At 39.3% G+C, this 16,759-nt stretch overlaps 1 protein-coding gene across 7 annotated transcripts in view; it reads right to left on the bottom strand.

The window, feature by feature from the left end:
* The window catches only part of SPATS2L (spermatogenesis associated serine rich 2 like), a 136,874-nt gene that overhangs the window by 47,635 nt on the left and 72,480 nt on the right, over positions 1-16,759 (bottom strand). For 3 of the 7 annotated variants that reach the window (XM_038421036.2, XM_043505549.1, XM_043505550.1), the window contains 2 exons: positions 4,129-4,237; positions 505-554 (listed from right to left, as the gene is read on the bottom strand). In XM_038421036.2, the coding sequence (XP_038276964.1) occupies positions 505-554; positions 4,129-4,237 (159 nt within the window). Of the gene's footprint in view, positions 1-504; positions 555-1,183; positions 1,210-4,128; positions 4,238-14,206; positions 14,363-16,759 lie in introns of all 7 variants that reach the window. The other 4 variants (XM_043505548.1, XM_038421040.2, XM_043505551.1 and 1 more) reach the window with 3 other exon arrangements.

The following is a 16,759-nucleotide window of genomic DNA, read 5'->3' as shown; positions in this document are numbered from 1 at the left end:
CCCTTAGAGAATCAATCTGGTAGTGAGGGTCAGTCCCAGACATCTGGGGCATGATCTACATGATCTTGACTTGGTAATTATCCTTATACATTGTCCCAACACAGATTATTCGTACTCCGGGCAGCCATAGCCTATCTTAGGTGGTTATTGGAGATTCTGCAAGGGGCTGCTGCTGGCCAGAATACAGGTGTATATTAAAGCTTCTTGTACAGTGTATGTGTACTATTTTGGTGAACCTTCTGTGTATTTCTAGAGTTTGGTTCCCATGTGTGTACCCTGCTGACCTGGAAACCCTACCTGAACAGCAATCTAGAAAGATAACAGAGGTAATTAGAAAATAAGGTGAACATTTACTTTGAAGCCTTTTGAATACAGATGTGGATCAAATCATTTATCATGTTAGCAAATTAGCACAAGATCTGGCAAAAATGATTGCTGCTACACTCTATTACAGAACGCTGATAAATAGTGTTAATGCTTTAACTCTCAAGAGTGAGTCCTTACCTTCTTTTTCCCTGTCATATTCCATTCTTTTAGTACCTGAACTGCACTACCTACAGTAGGAAAAGATAAAAATACTTCAACAAATGTTTGGCTGTGATAAAGAACAACTGTGCTCAGAAATGATTCCCAGTCTCCTAGGTACTTGATGTTTCTTATGTTTCCATTTGTTTTTGAAAGTGTTTCACATATTGGTGAAACAATTTATCTGCTGTATTTCATTTTTTATGTTCCTGGATGTCATATTTATTTGATTTACAGTTCATGCATAGTTTTATTATTTGCATCTACCTGTCTCCCTATCATATAACTAGTATTTTTTCATCATTCTATTTTGGAGATTGGAAAAAATTTCTTAGAAATTCTCTAAATTAGACAAATTTATGGTAGGAAAACAGTGACACAAACTTGTATATGGTGAGTATATCTATATAATGTATCTATAATCTTCTGGTTTGAAATCTCTTATGCTTCACATTAGACTATAACATGCATGCTGCTAGCATATGTGCTCTTTGTGGCCCTGAATCAGCAAAGCATTTAAACAGGTGTTTAATTTTAAGCACCTGCTTAAGTCCCATTGAAACCATATGCTTAAGTGCTTTGCTCATGTGTTTTAAATTAAGGATGAATTGCGGCCAAAGGTACCAAGGTAGCCTAGTACATTACTAACAGTACTTACCTCTCTAAGACAGCCTAGCTGGTTAGCTGGTGGAGGATTATTTAAAAAGAAAAATATTTAAAAACTTAACATTTTACTCCAATATCTCCTGTAAAATATCTGTCATATTCAGAAGACATGATGGTGAAATAAAAAAGGCTTTATTGGCACTCTTTTAGGATGATCTGCCTAATACACTCATCAAAATCATGGTGATCCAAACATACGCCAATGAACGTTTTAATAACACACCACACAATTATGTGCTTTCTATGTATACTCTGGACAAACCTTAAAAAAAAAATTATAGATGGAAAAGGCCTTTCAGTTCATCTAACACATATCCTTGTAGATGTAGGATTGGTCCTTAATGTATACAGACTAGTACTGAGCACAATCTAATTTTACATGACTCAATCAATGTCACACACATTAAATTAATCCATCATGTCCGTGGTAGATTGTATGACTGGGTAAAAATAAGTGTCATTAGAAATTAAAAACATTTATTTGCTTTATTTCTTTGGAGTTCCAAAATGACACCTCCTTAGCACTCTAGATGCCTCTGACAATTATTTAAAACAATGTTTCCCAAACTTGGGAGGCCGCTTGTTCAGGGAAAGCCCCTGGTGGGCTGGGCCGGTTTGTTTACCTGCCGCATCCGCAGATTCAGCCGATCGCGGCTCCCACTGGCTGCAGTTCCCCGCTCCAGGCCAATGGGGGCTGTGGGAAGCGGTGCGGGCTGAGGGACGTACCGGCCACCACTACCCGCAGCCCCCATTGGCCTGCAGAGGCAAACTGCAGCCAGTGGGAGCCGCAATCGGCCAAACCCGCGGACGCAGCAGGTAAACAAACTGGCCCAGCCTGCCAGGGGCTTTTCCTGAACAAGCGGCGTCCCAAGTTTGGGAAACACTGATTTAAAACATAATAGGTCCACATAAATAAAATAAACAGCAACCTCTCAATGTAGAATATTGAATAACCATGAAGCACAAAAATAAAATAAATTCCCTACTTTCCCCAGGCCACACGTCAACTAGGAAAAATTGTAGCTAGTAAAAATTTAAAAAATGTTATAATTAGATTTAATTCATTCACCCAGATCCATGTTGGGGCAGATATAGATTCTGATTTCCTGTACCCGCTAAATGTATCAAAATCCAACTGTTGTCAATGGCAGTAATAAATGCACCATATGGATCTGATGGAAGAATTTTGATGCATGTGTTTATAGTTTTTGTGTTTACATTTGCTTTCTGTATCTTGGTATATAATTTCTAGCCCAGGCTGACTGATGCTTCTTGGACCATATATTTTAGACAGTTAAAATGTCTAAACAGAAAACAAACAAACTAAAACAGAAATAAATATTTATATCCCTACATCTATAAATATCTCCTTTTAAAACAACATGTATATAAAGTGTGTAACACAGTGGAATACTCATAATGTCTCTATGGGTTATATTGAAATCAGGCTACATAGACCACGCAGCTGCTGCTGTTTGTTTTTGAATATGCTTAGGCCTTTTGAAACCAGTAGACATACAGTAACTCTTAAAGCAGTCCTAACATCCTGAGGTTTGACAGGATTTCCTACTGGTCCACCAAACATAGTAAAAATTGTTTTTTACAAATCAAAGGACTTAAATGAGAACTCAAATATATTAGTGTAACATTTTTACAAGGAGTGTTATTTAAATACAAATTACTTCGTTTATCATTAGAGATGGGGTCAAGCTATAAAATTTGAAGCTGGCTCCAGATTTGGAACGCTCCAAAGTTTCACTGGAGACTTGGTTCAGCCCATTATAAAGGTAAAGGCTATTAGCAAAATTCAAATCTAAGTTTAAATTTCAATACACACACACATATACACGCACAAAGTTCAGGGGATCTTGGCATTTGCTTCAGAACCATCCTTGCTTTTTATCATTGGTAACCTGCTTCTTATATATTCACTTTTATGCTTTCATTCACTTTATATTTAGAGATATTGTAGCTTTTCAAACCACACATTTTATCTTCTTTATTGGTCAATGTTTAGAAGCAATCTCTGAAAGGCTGAAATAGGATATGAAAAACAGAATTATTTCCACGTATTGCAGTAACACCAAAGGATCCTGTCAGTGTCAGGGCCCGACTGTACAAACACACAATAAGAGACTGTTCCTTCCCCAAAGATATTATTGCAATCAATCTATCCATCTTATTTATTTATATGCCCCCCATTACCATAGTACCTGAGCACCTCACAATCTTTAACACATTTATCCTCACACCACTGTGAGGTAGGGAAATGTTACTACCCCCATTTCACAGATGGGGAACTGAGACCCAGAGATACTAATTGACTTGAACAGCATCATACAGGAAGTCTGTGGTGGAGTGTGTAATTGATCGTGGGCTCCTGAGTCACAAGTTAGTGTCCTAACCACTAGACCATCCTTTCTCTCTAATTTAAGACAAGATAAGACAAATGAATGTAGCAAACAAGAGAGGCAAGGAGGGGAAGGAGAATGTGTGTGATACATATGGACTGTATGTGCCTAAATTAATCATTTTAAAAAAATTTAAAATATAAATAAGTAAATAATTACCAGTGATCCCCACTGGCCTTCATCCTAGCTACTATTGGGTGGCGATTTCCTGTAAGTGTCAGGGTGGAAGTGGATTTTGAGGAGGGATTTAAAGGAGGGGAGGGAAATGACTTTAAAGAATAGATTGAGGAGGGAATCCCACACATAAAGAATGATGTGGCAGAAAATGGAAGGACAGGGAGAAATAAATAATTAGGCAGTTCAGGCTGGCAACACTGGTGGAGTTAAGATGAAAATGACTAGGAATTAACAGAAAATGTACAGACAAGCAGTCATTTCAACAGAATTACAGCCCACATTTCAGGCAACTAGAAAGTATTTAGTGTTAATTCCTCATGCTTTAGCGAGATATGTACAGTATACTCACCATCCATAAAAGCTTGAACTGCCTTGTCTACATTGTTATCAAATTGCTGTAACACCAGAACTATTTCATTATTGCTTTTGTTAGGAACAATTGATCGAACTGCATTGATCTGGAGAAAAAAGGAGGAAAATATGCAGTTTTAGCATATTCCTTTAGATGAAATAAAGTCATTCAGAAAAAAATGCACATGTATCTGAATTGCTTGCAGTTTTGTAATAGGTTATTTGTACAAAATAACGCTATACATCTTCTGAACCACTGCATGCAACCAACATAAGCAATTGTTTCTAGTGATTAGAACTGGTAGTCAGGACTCCTGGGGCCAAATCCTGCTGTCAGTTACATCTGGTGTAAATCTGGAATAACTCCATTGATAGAATTTGGTTTCTATTCCTGGACATACCATTCGGATGCCTTGTCTACACTACAAATGCTTTGCTGGTATAGCTATAGCAGTACAGTACACCAGTGGAGATCCCTAGTGTAGACATAGCACATGCCAACAGGTGTCCTGCCGGTGTAGAAACATCACATTTCTGAATGATGTTAGCTATGCTGACAGAAGCCCTCTTCTGTTGGCATACTTGCATCTACACAAAGGGGTTTGCCCAAAGCTAAATGGGGGCATTTTTTTTTTACACTCCTAACATAGCTACGTCAACAAAACTTTGTAGTAAAGAACTGGACTGACACTGTGTGACTTTGAACAAGTCACATAGTTTCTCTGTCCTCTGGTTTACCCATTTATAAAATGGGTTTAAAATACAGACCTACCTTGCATAGGGGTGTGGCAAAGGTCTGTTAATTCACATTTGTAATGTGCATTGGGATCCTTGGATGGTTGCAAAGTATTCTAATTAATAAAAAAAGTCATATGCTAAAACAAAGAGAATGTATAAAGCTTGTCCTCTGATTTGTCACTCATAATAAATGCAGTCCTGAGAGCAAAGATTTGAAAACTTTTAGTATTAAATACCTTACTATTGGTATTTGAAACAATGACATGGTGGGCCAAATACATCCCTGATGCACTCTACTGAAGTCAATGGAACCCTCAACCTATGTAAAGTGGTATTACGCCATTGACTTCAGGTTCGATTTACACTAAGAATCTCTTCTATTGGATTTTGAATACAATATTTCCACTGGAAACCATCTTGATGTTTTAATTTCTTATTCCCACACAACATAGCTGAAAGTAAATAAAAATTATGTCAAACAAATTGCATATGTCTCTTGTTTACGCTACTCAAGCTTTATCGAGCATTTAAATATAAAAACTCAGAAAAACAAACTAACATAGGCCACTGGCAGCACTTTCAGAAAGAGAGGGATCAGCTCCAAAAAAATCTGATTGTTCCCAATCAGTTTTCTGAGCTATTTTATTGAGAAATCCTGCATTCATTGATTATTGCCTTATTGCAGCATAAGCATTATCTGGCACTCATTACTAGCCTGCCCTCTAAGGGAATGAATCTTAGATCTGTTTACACCTTCTTTTTGGATTAGTAACTAAAAGCACATGCTGTTGCATGGGTGTAATTGGTAAAATCATGTCTGTAAAAAAAAAGCCAAAAATGGAGGGCTCTCTCTTGTTTCCATGCGCTGTGTTGTCGTAAGCAATGATGCTGTTTATACATGTTCCCCAAGGTTTGCGTACAGAGCTGCAACCTTGCTGGAGGCATGACCACCTCTATTACCCCATGTAGGTTCCCACCTTCTCTGATCAACTGTCACATTCCAACTGCCACAGAACCTTTGGGCTTCAACATTCCATCGGGTTCTACCAGGGACCAGTGATGATTCAAGCTAGTGATATTCTGCCCCCAAAATGCTCTCAGTCATGCTTGTAGTTGTTTCCATCACTGCACACGGACCCAACAGATATTCTAGGCTTATGAGTGACGCACAGAGAGTGACAATCGCATCTGTTAGGTCTCAGCACTCTTTCACACTCCTCCCCCTACCCAAGAGCATTTTTTTCCCTCATACCCTCCCCTTGTTGTAGGAAGCACTTGACTCTCTGCATTCCTGTTTGTCCCAGGGAAGTCTTGTAGGATCCCCTTTCTGGGTCCTTCCATCCTCACCCCACAGAAATCACAAGGAATGTCCCCATAATTTGGTCTCAGTCCACGGATCTTCACACCATAGACAACTTGTAGGCCCACGTGCCTCATTTTCTTCCCCTCTGTCTTGGGGTCAGCCCTGTTGCTGATCCCTGTCCTCCTCCTTCCCCAAAGCTTCTGGTTCTCCAAGTCCCATGAACTGACCCTGAGCTCCTCCCCATACCCTTTCTGAGGTGCAGGATCTCAGGACTGTCCAACTCTTGGAGGCTTGGGATGCTCTTCTCCCCTGAGCCTAGTTCTACCTTTTCCTTTTTCTCACCCTTTCCCCATGGGCTGGTTCTATTCTCCTCCTGTCTTGAATTGTTCCATCTAGGTGGTCCAATTCTATCAACTCGGTAAAAAAAAAAAAAGGATCCACCTGTTTATTAGTCTCTTCTTCTGTACCAATGAATACTATATAAGAAGTCATGTTCTATATGCCACTTTCCCTCATCTTATTGAGTTATGAAGAGGGTCAATGCACTGGGTGGGGGGGAAGGGAGGTGATCCCTATAGTGTGGTATTAAACCTGCTATTTCCCTTCTCTCACTTGTGTTCCTCAGCCTGCCAAAATAATAGCTGATCACGTCCATTCTAAAGAACACAGCCCATGTCACTGCCAAAGCAGAAGCAGCACCACATGCTACACTGGGAACACTGGGTTGCTACCAGAGCAGTAAGACAGCTCGCCCGGGCTGAGCCAGGCCAGACTCTCCCTCCTGGGACCATGCACCTAGACGTGGCACATGGCCCCAGCATCCCATCCCCCTCTCAGGGGGACCATATGGGGCAGCAGTCCCCAGCCAACTTCCCAGGAGAGAAGAGAGCCAAGCTGGGCTCCCCCACCCACCCTGGACCCTGCATATAGTGTCAGTAGTCTATCTACCACACTGGGATAATAGCCTTTTCCTGATGTCAGCTAATGTAGTTAGTCCTGTAGCTCAAGTGGTAAAGTCTATGCTGAAGCTTCAGGGTACAATGATCCATGATGGGCTTTTACAGCTATATATACTGAAATTTGAGTTTCATCTTTTTCTTTAAAAACCCCTAGGAAATTAAAGACAAAAACACTATACTGCAAGAACAATATTCAGGTTGCAAAGTAATGCACTCAAAAGTGAGGAAATGCCAAATTGACAGTTGTCCCATCATCTTAATTTGGCCTCCATGTGCGTATGCATTACGCTAGTCTTTAATTACATGATCACTTGCTTTTTTTTCCATAGAACCCAGTATCTCATACACTGCACAGCATGGAAGCACCAGGGTTGCGTGGGCAGCCAGAAATCTGGCATTTCCTAACTTTTGAATGCTTGGCTTCACAACCTACATTGTTTTTTTAACAGATTTTGTACATGATAATGATGTTTGGTTACAATTTTCACAATGATCTGCTTAAAAGTGATTTAAGAATCCCACTCTCATCTGGGTATGATTTGATTCAGCCGCTGTACCCCTAATACCTTTATGTTAATGAAGACAGCGCTGTGTGAATTTTTGGGGGGAAAGAAATGCTCTTTGCAGTCTAACACTCTTGCATCACTGAAATTCCATAATTTAGTTGCCATTTTTAAGATCTGCTTTCTGTCAGCAAGCAGATATGTCTCAAGTGTGACCACATTCTCCTTGGATTATAATAGACTGGGTCAACTCAAGGGTTTTAAATTGAAACAAAACACTTTCATGCCTGGCGCTGGGATCTTGCCCTATGACATACATACGTAGCAAGGGACAGAATAGTTGAAACTATTTTTGATATGATTTCACATCAATAAACATAGCAAATTAATTTTATTATACTTGCCACTGAAACACAGGATAAAAATTGGCACAAGAAATTAGAAATAGTTTCTTTCATAAGCACTGAAATAGCATTAATACCCGAGAGTCTGCAAAAACAAACATTTACAGTTAGTCTATATTAATACTGGTACATCCTTGTTTTATTTGAGAGAACTCAGAATATTTTCCTATTCAACAGAACCAGACCATAAGATGAAAAAATATTAAAAGTAAGACTAATGGAAAGTCAAATATTTGTAATGACTCCATGAATCACCACAGAATCATAGGTATGTAGAGCTGGAATGGACCTTGCTCATACAGTCCATGCTCATGCAGTACCACGTAAACCTAGACAATCTCTGACAGGTGTTTGTCTAACCTGTTTGTAAAAACTCCAATGACAGGGATTCCATAACCTTCCTTAGAAGCCTGTGCCAGTCCTTAACTATCCTTATAATTAGAAAGTTTTTCCTAACACCTAACTAAATCTCTCTGGCTGTAGATTAAGCCTATTACTTATTGTCCTACCTGCAGTGGACATGGAAAACAATTGATCACTATCCTCTTTATAATAATGGTCCTTAACACACCGAACAAAACTACTACACTACAAGAACATTATTCAGGTTGCAAAGTAAAGCACTCATAAGTTAGGAAATGCCAAATTTACAGTTGACCCTGCTATCTTAATTTGGCACCTTTGTGCTTATGCACTATTCAGCAGTCCTTAATTTCATAATCATTTATGAAATTGTCTTTATCTGGTCTAGATGTAAAGACTTCAAATATTTTTAATGATTCCATGTCATCATGTGGTTGCAGGACAGGCAGTCTAGGGCATTAAGGGGTTAGTTAACAAAACTTGCTGAACCACTGACAATTATTTGTTAATGTGTTCCATCTTGGCAGATGAGATCAGCTGGGATGCTCTCGCTGACAGTAGCTACATTTGTACATTTGGGGCCTAGACACAGAGCAGGTTTCCACATTGGTTTGAAGGAGCCTGAGTTTGCTCTCCTTGAGATTATGCTGCAAGAGCTAACTACTCTGTGTTTCAGTTTAAACCACTCCCCTAAAAACAATCAAAACATAACATACAAACCCCAAATCCTACAAGTGATTGCACACAGACCCAGACCCCTGCATCCATACACAGTCCCATTTAAGACCCTGATTCAGCAAAGCACTTAACCACATGCTTAACTGTAAGCAAGTGTTTAAGTCCTGTTGGTTTAAGTTGCTTTGTTGAATAGACTTAAGTACATGCTCAGAGTTAAGCATGTTTATATGCGTTGCTGACTTTGGGCTTTAAGCATTTGCTTAACTTTAGACATGTGCTTAAGTCACACTGAAGTCACACAATAAGACTGAAGCACATGTTTAAAGGTTTTACAGAATCAGGGACCAAGTAAATGGTGGTCCATGAAGGCACAGGGGTTTGTGCACACTAAGTAATATGCAGAACTGAGCTCTAATTCAGGGATTACTGGGGATGTGCCAACAACCAACAAAGAGCAGATGTGGCAACAAAATTCAGAAAAGGGGGAAAATGTTAGCAAGTCCCTTCAAGGTAGCTAATTTCTACCCCAGTTTTACAAAAAACAAATCTTGTCAGACAAATTTAATTGTTTTTCATAGGATTTTTTTTAAATATGGGAAATCCCTCTGAAGACAATCCTGAATCAACTGAAAGAATAGTAAACTGATTTATTTTAAAGTAGGTACAGAACAACAGTTAAATTTGATGAGTGAGACATGCCCACAAAGGGCTGGAGGACACTGAAAATTTGGCCATACATGGCTTCTGTCCACCTGAGAACCTCATGGAAACAAGATGCATGTCTCACAAGGCTATCCCAATAATCCAATTTTGCAAATACATAAATATAGCATAAAGTAGCAGTGAAAGCAGTCTAGTAGCAGTAAATATCCATGTCTCCACCAGAAACCAATGCGGACATTTTCATTTATTCATTTGGGTCCTTCGGGTTCCTGTCAAGTCTTGACTGCTCTCCAGGTAACTTTAACAATACTGCTGTTAACAAGCATTAGGCAGTAACTACTGCCTGTTTTCTTCTCTCTTTTCTACCCCCTCCCTCATGGCATCTTCCCCAAAGAGGAAGTTTTTGATGAATAAGTAACATCTCTGAGGTTCGCTGAGTTAGTTTATATACTCCTGACAAAATGACAAACTAAACTACTTCGCTGAAAGCTCATACTTCAATGTTGTTGTGAAGCCTCTGTACATAGCTGCTACAATTCCCAAGAGAAAAGTTACTACTATGGTCAATTAATTTAAAGTGTTTACTTACCATCCTGATATATGCCTGATCTTGATAATTAGCAAGCCAGTTAACAACCAACTTTGTTTCAACCCCATTGAACAGTGCTAAAATTAATACTGGATTTTTTTTGATTAAAAATTTAGATTTAAATTTAGATTTAGATTAAAAATTAAACTTAATAGATTCTCCTAGATATGAGCTGAACTGATTTTTAAAATATGGGTATCAGAGTACAGAGGCATCTGTCTTCCATATTTATTTAATGCCATGCCAGTGACAAGGCTGCGTGGTTCAGATGAACGCCCCAATTTTTGCAATGGGATCTTTTAGTCGGGACCCCTGCAGTGTTCTGCTGGATTCCAGAGTCCAGGCATTTTAGCCATAGTGCAGGATATGATAACACTTTTATAGCAACCATTTTTTAAGATCATGGATTACTCCTACAACAGTCAATTGAAAAAGAAATGTACAGGTGCTGCTGCTGCAGCTAGCATCTGACCCTAAAGCAACACGTACACATTTCTCAGGATAGAGGACTTTTCCAGCAGCTTAAGTATATGAATGAGTTTATCATAAGACACTGAGCAAGTGTTGTTAACTTTCACTCTGAACAAAAGAAAAGCTTTGATAGCGTCCATACTCATTTGGCATTTTTCTTCACTCAAAAAAACTGTTCATCACACTCGTGACATTGGATTGTTTGTTTCTGGTAAATACTGAGCAAATTCTGCTTCACACAACAATAGGTCTTCAACAAATATTTTGGGTTTATGATAAAACCAAATATTTGGATAAATAGAATGAAACATTGGGACATTTCAGGTGAAAATAAAAGGACTTTCTCAGTAAAACTGGGTCACTCTAAGGATGGAAATCTATATATACACACTTTTTAAAGGCCTGATTCTTCAGCATCATTGAACACAGAGCCTGATCCAAAGCCCAATAACATAACTGAAAGTCTCTTCATTGACTTCAATGACTTCGGATGAAGCCCATTGAAATCAACAGAAGCACATGAAAAAGCTGCTAAGTTAGGTCTTAAAAAGCCACAGTGAAATATGAAAATGAAAACTGCCTAACTTTTCAAAGGCAGGTTTCACGCTAAACACTTCTCTTACCACTTTCACATGTGATGAGCTCTCTTCCACCCATGCCATCTCACAGCCCTTTGTTCACATTCTTGTTACGTTTTAAATACCAGCAAATGTATCTAAATACCTTTATTTGTTGTGCTTTATCACACAGACACACCTGTTTGGTACTGTGGATGCCTCTGATATTTTAAATGACAAAACAATCAAAACTAAACTCTGACCAAACCCTCAGAAAAACGTCAGCAAAACTCTACCCTCAACACAACACCACAAGAGATATTTCACCTTACCAAAACCTCCATTCCCCAGGAACAACTGCATCCATCTTGCCCTAACCTCTTCAGCTACCGGGAGCAACAGGGAGAGAAGGTGGGCCCTGGAGCATGCCCTGAAGGTTAAATAATCCTGACTATTTCAGATCAAGAACAAAGTGAGTCCCTGTTATGTAGAATGGTCCTCTGCAAATTTCCCCTCTATTAAACCCAGCTTGAGCACCTCCACTGACCCATGCTGTGGTAGTTCCATATGAACACACTACACATTCAGTTGTACCTTCTATTCTCATTCCTTCCTGCTCAGAGGGCTCCATCACCCCAAAAATCGAGCGTCTGTTTCTTCAAGAGGGGCTCATTGGCAGTGCACTTTGCTTTAGTGTGAGTGTGAGTGTAATAATTCTCCACTAAGGAATTAATATGGAGTTAAAGCAATGAGACAGAGCTGATTTTGGGCCAGTTTGCCCCAAATGTGATTAATTAAATCAGAACAGCTTTGGAATAGCATAACTGCAGCAGTCTTCACTAGCTATGGAAATTTTCATTAGGCTGCCTGGCTTTGCAGGCCAATGCTTATGCAAATCTCTCAGGAAAAAATGTTATACAATAAGATGTGTAACAGACTAAATGTACAAACTATTTTGGTGAAACAGTATGAATTATTTACAGAAATATCACAGAGTATCTCAACAATGGTAACATTCACTCAGAACTCTAAAAATCAGGCCCTGGTTATCATCTTTAGGAGCCCATATGTATTTAATAGCCTTACTTTAGGTACCCTGCTTTGAAAATTTTGGTCTTAGTCTCCATACAACTTGTAAAATGGCAATAAAGATGGTATTTCCTAGAAGAAATTAGTGACTGGTCATGAAGACAGCACTTTTCAGGCAGATGGACACCATTTGGATTAACCATTTTTAAACTCATTACTGCTAAACCTCATGGGTTTTGGACTATATTTTGGTTATGGGGAATGAAATGTAAAGAATGGACAGCTTAGCCACAAGCCTGCAAAAAGTTACACACAAGAGTAAGTCTGTGTGTGCACATAGTCTTTCTGACTTCATGTGAATTTTCACAGGATCAGGGCTTGGATACATAATATGATCTACCAGAGATGGGGTGCGAAGGAAGAATGGGGAGGGAAATGCACTGCTGTTTAGGTTTTGTAACTATTTTTATAACTTTTTTAACATAATTAATGGCAAGGGGTGCCCAAAGCTCAGGATAGGAGATTACATAAATCAATATTGTTTTAGTTTTCTTCAGTTACCCAAAAAATACCCAACAAAAAATAAATATCAGACTCATCACATTTATCCTGCTGCAGTGGGTGTTTGTGATTGCTTCTTACTTTATGAATTTTAGTTTTCTAAGTGGGAAAGGGGTATGACCTTGGGTTTTTTTATTAGATTGCATTAAAGATGTATAATAGTTTCTTATATCCACATCCTCTGGTGCATACAACTGATGATCCAATTTATTTCTCAAAACTATATTTGTGAATAAAATTAAAATCAAGTCAGCCAGGCAAATTTGTTTTTTCTTTGCTCAGATTTCCAATATCTTATTGAATGACAACCTAGAAATGCCTTTAGAATTGTCTGATAGAAACCGCTGAATTTGCTTGGTGTATTTTCAGCAAAATGAGATGTATCATGGCCATCATTTAGTGGGTCATTAAATTTTATTTTCCATAGTAGAAACAAGCAATAAGATGCAACTGCTGTTAACCTAGTTTTCCCTTGGCATGAGGATTTAGTAACAGTGAATGATAACAGAAAAAACAGATATAAAAAAGTAATCATTTAATGTAATGTATTGATCCAGTAATTTTCTTGCTTTAAAAATCTGTACATGTATATAACCAATTATTTTGAAAAAACAACCAACCAAACAAAAAACACTTGATACACCCAACATATAGTGCTTTATCTGGGGTAGCAGATATCTAGAGTCAGTGAGAGTTTTTCTTTTGTTTCTTCCAATGCTGTACTACTTCATTCTTAATTTAAGGCAAAACAGGAACCAGCAAGTTGAAATTTAAGTCACATGGTAAATGATCATAACTTCTCGATTGATTCACTAAATTGTGTACTTGGAATTACTGTAAGTTGCCCGGCACGAGGAGATGGGATTTACTGACATAATTTTCCATTGGAAAAGGCATTAAACACCAAGTACTCCAGACTATCAAGGTCTAAGGAAGGCACTCATTCATTGAAATACACATTCATACTGACATGCAAATTCTCGAGTATGATGAGTGTTCCGCCAGCCAATAAATATGAATTAAGAAAAACATGAATTCTGAAAAACAGACACCCAAACTGTGCACATCAGAAAACTAATGATTCCCCATTGGGGGCTATAACGCAAAGAGATTCAATATGAAGGAAAGGAAACAAATTTGAAGAGAAGAAAACAGAAAGGGGAAGACAAAGTGCTGGACAAGGGGAGAACACTCATCAGGAACTCATTCTCTCTTCTATACCACATCTAAGCCATTACTGCATATGCTGTTTACTCACCAGCTCCATTGACATATAGTGGGCATGAGTTACTGTGTTACTATTCATCAGGCTCTCTCATTGATAATCTGTAATAGCTCACTCAGAAAGACTTTAGGATCAGCAGTTATCCTGGTTCATCAAGCCTTTAGAAACTAAAGGCAATGTCTAAGTTACCTGCAAGCGATGTGTATTACTTGAATGAAATGCTGATTACTCTATTTATGAATGCTGAGATAAAATGGCTATATACCTAAACAGATGATTACTTGCTCCAGATTCCTATTTCTTCTCTCTGTTACACAGTTTATATTACTCCTGAACTCTCTACCACTTTGTGGGACAGCTGCATTTACAGTACCATGGTTCCATGCATTTCTGGTGTCAAATCACTTTTTCCTATTGCGGGTCCAACCAAATTGTTGAATTGCAGAACTGAACCTAGGACAAACTTTTCCTCTGATAAATCATTTTACATCAGCTGGAAAAAAAATTCTCATCCAGGAATCCAAACTCTCAAATTTATATTCTCTCTCTTTCCTTTGGCAACCTCAAGGATATGAGAGTGACTTCACATTCTCACTAGCCTGAAGGATATGCAATGGGCCATAGCTGTGTCTTATGATATGATGGGGCTTGTGCGTATTTTTCATTGTTGCATTGTCCCCTTTATTCTGGCTTCTTTCAAACTACTTTTTGAGCCAAGCTCCGCCCTTCTTTATATCTTATGCAACTCATGTGGAGGCAATAGGCTTAATGCTGCTATCACTGACACCTGTATTTACTTGTATACCTGAAGTCACCTGTATATGCCTGAAGAAAAGGAGTACTTGTGGCACCTTAGAGACTAACAAATTTATTTGAGCATAAGCTTTCGTGAGCTACAGCTCACTTCATCGGATACATTCAGTGGAAAATACAGTGGGGAGATTTATATACACAGAGAACATGAAATAATGGGTGTTACCATACACACTGTAACGAGAGTGATCACTTAAGATGAGCTATTTCCAGCAGGAGAGCGGGGGGAAAAAGCCTTTTGTAGTGATAATCAAGGTGGGCCATTTCCAGCAGTTGATAAGAACATCTGAGGAACAGGGGGGGAATAACATGGGGAAATAGTTTTACTTTGTGTAATGACCCATCCACTCCCAGTCTCTATTCAAGCCTAAGTTAATTGTATACAGTTTGCAAATTAATTCCAATTCAGCAGTCTCTCGTTGGAGTCTGTTTTTGAAGTTTTTTTGTTGAAGAATAGCCACTCTTAGGTCTGTAATCGAGTGACCAGAGAGATTGAAGTGTTCTCCAACTGGTCTTTGAATGTTATAATTCTTGACGTCTGATTTGTGTCCATTTATTCTTTTACGTAGAGACTGTCCAGTTTGACCAATGTGTATGGCAGAGGGGCATTGCTGGCACATGATGGCATATATCACATTGGTAGATGTGCAGGTGAACGAGCCCCTGGTAGTGTGGCTGATGTGATTAGGCCCTATGATGGTGTCGCCTGAATAGATATGTGGACACAGTTAGCAATGGACTTTGTTGCAAGGATAGGTTCCTGGATTAGCAGTTCTGTTGTGTGGTGTGTGGTTGCTGATGAGTATTTGCTTCAGGTTGGGGGGCTGTCTGTAAGCAAGGACTGGCCTGTCTTCCAAGATCTGTGAGAGTGATGGGTCGTCCTTCAGGATAGGTTGTAGATCCTTGAAGATGCGTTGGAGAGGTTTTAGTTGGGGGCTGAAGGTGATAGCTAGTGGCGTTCTGTTATTTTCTTTGTTGGGCCTGTCCTGTAGTAGGTGACTTCTGGGTACTCTTCTGGCTCTGTCAATCTGTTTCTTCACTTCAGCAAGTAGGTACTGTAGTTGTAAGAATGCTTGATAGAGATCTTGTAGGTGTTTGTCTCTGTCTGAGGGGTTGGAGCAAATGCGATTGTATCGTAGAGCTTGGCTGTAGACAATGGATCGTGTGGTGTGATCTGGGTGAAAGCTGGAGGCATATAGGTAGGAATAGCGGTCAGTATGTTTCCAGTATAGGGTGGTGTTTATGTGACCATTGCTTATTAGCATCGTAGTGTCCAGGAAGTGGATCTCTTGTGTGGACTGGTCCAGGTTGAGGTTGATGGTGGGATGGAAATTGTTGAAATCATGGTGGAATTCCTCAAGGGCTTCTTTTCCATGGGTCCAGATGATGAAGATGTCATCAATGTAGCGCAAGTAGAGTAGGGGCATTAGGAGACGAGAGCTGAGGAAGCGTTGTTCTAAGTCAGCCATAAAAATGTTGGCATACTGTGGGGCCATGCGGGTACCCATCGCAGTGCCACTGATTTGAAGGTATACATTGTCCCCAAATGTGAAATAGTTATGGGTGAGGACAAAGTCACAAAGTTCAGCCACCAGGTTAGCCGTGACATTATCGGGGATACTGTTCCTGATGGCTTGTAGTCCATCTTTGTGTGGAATGTTGGGGTAGAGGGCTTCTACATCCATAGTGGCTAGGATGGTGTTTTCAGGAAGATCACCGATGGATTGTTTCCGCAGGAAGTCAGTGGTGTCTCGAAGATAGCTGGGAGTGCTG

This window comes from Dermochelys coriacea, chromosome 11 (genome assembly GCF_009764565.3).
Source record: "Dermochelys coriacea isolate rDerCor1 chromosome 11, rDerCor1.pri.v4, whole genome shotgun sequence".
Taxonomy (NCBI): Eukaryota; Metazoa; Chordata; order Testudines; family Dermochelyidae; genus Dermochelys; species Dermochelys coriacea.
This window is presented reverse-complemented; position numbering and strand designations above follow the sequence as displayed.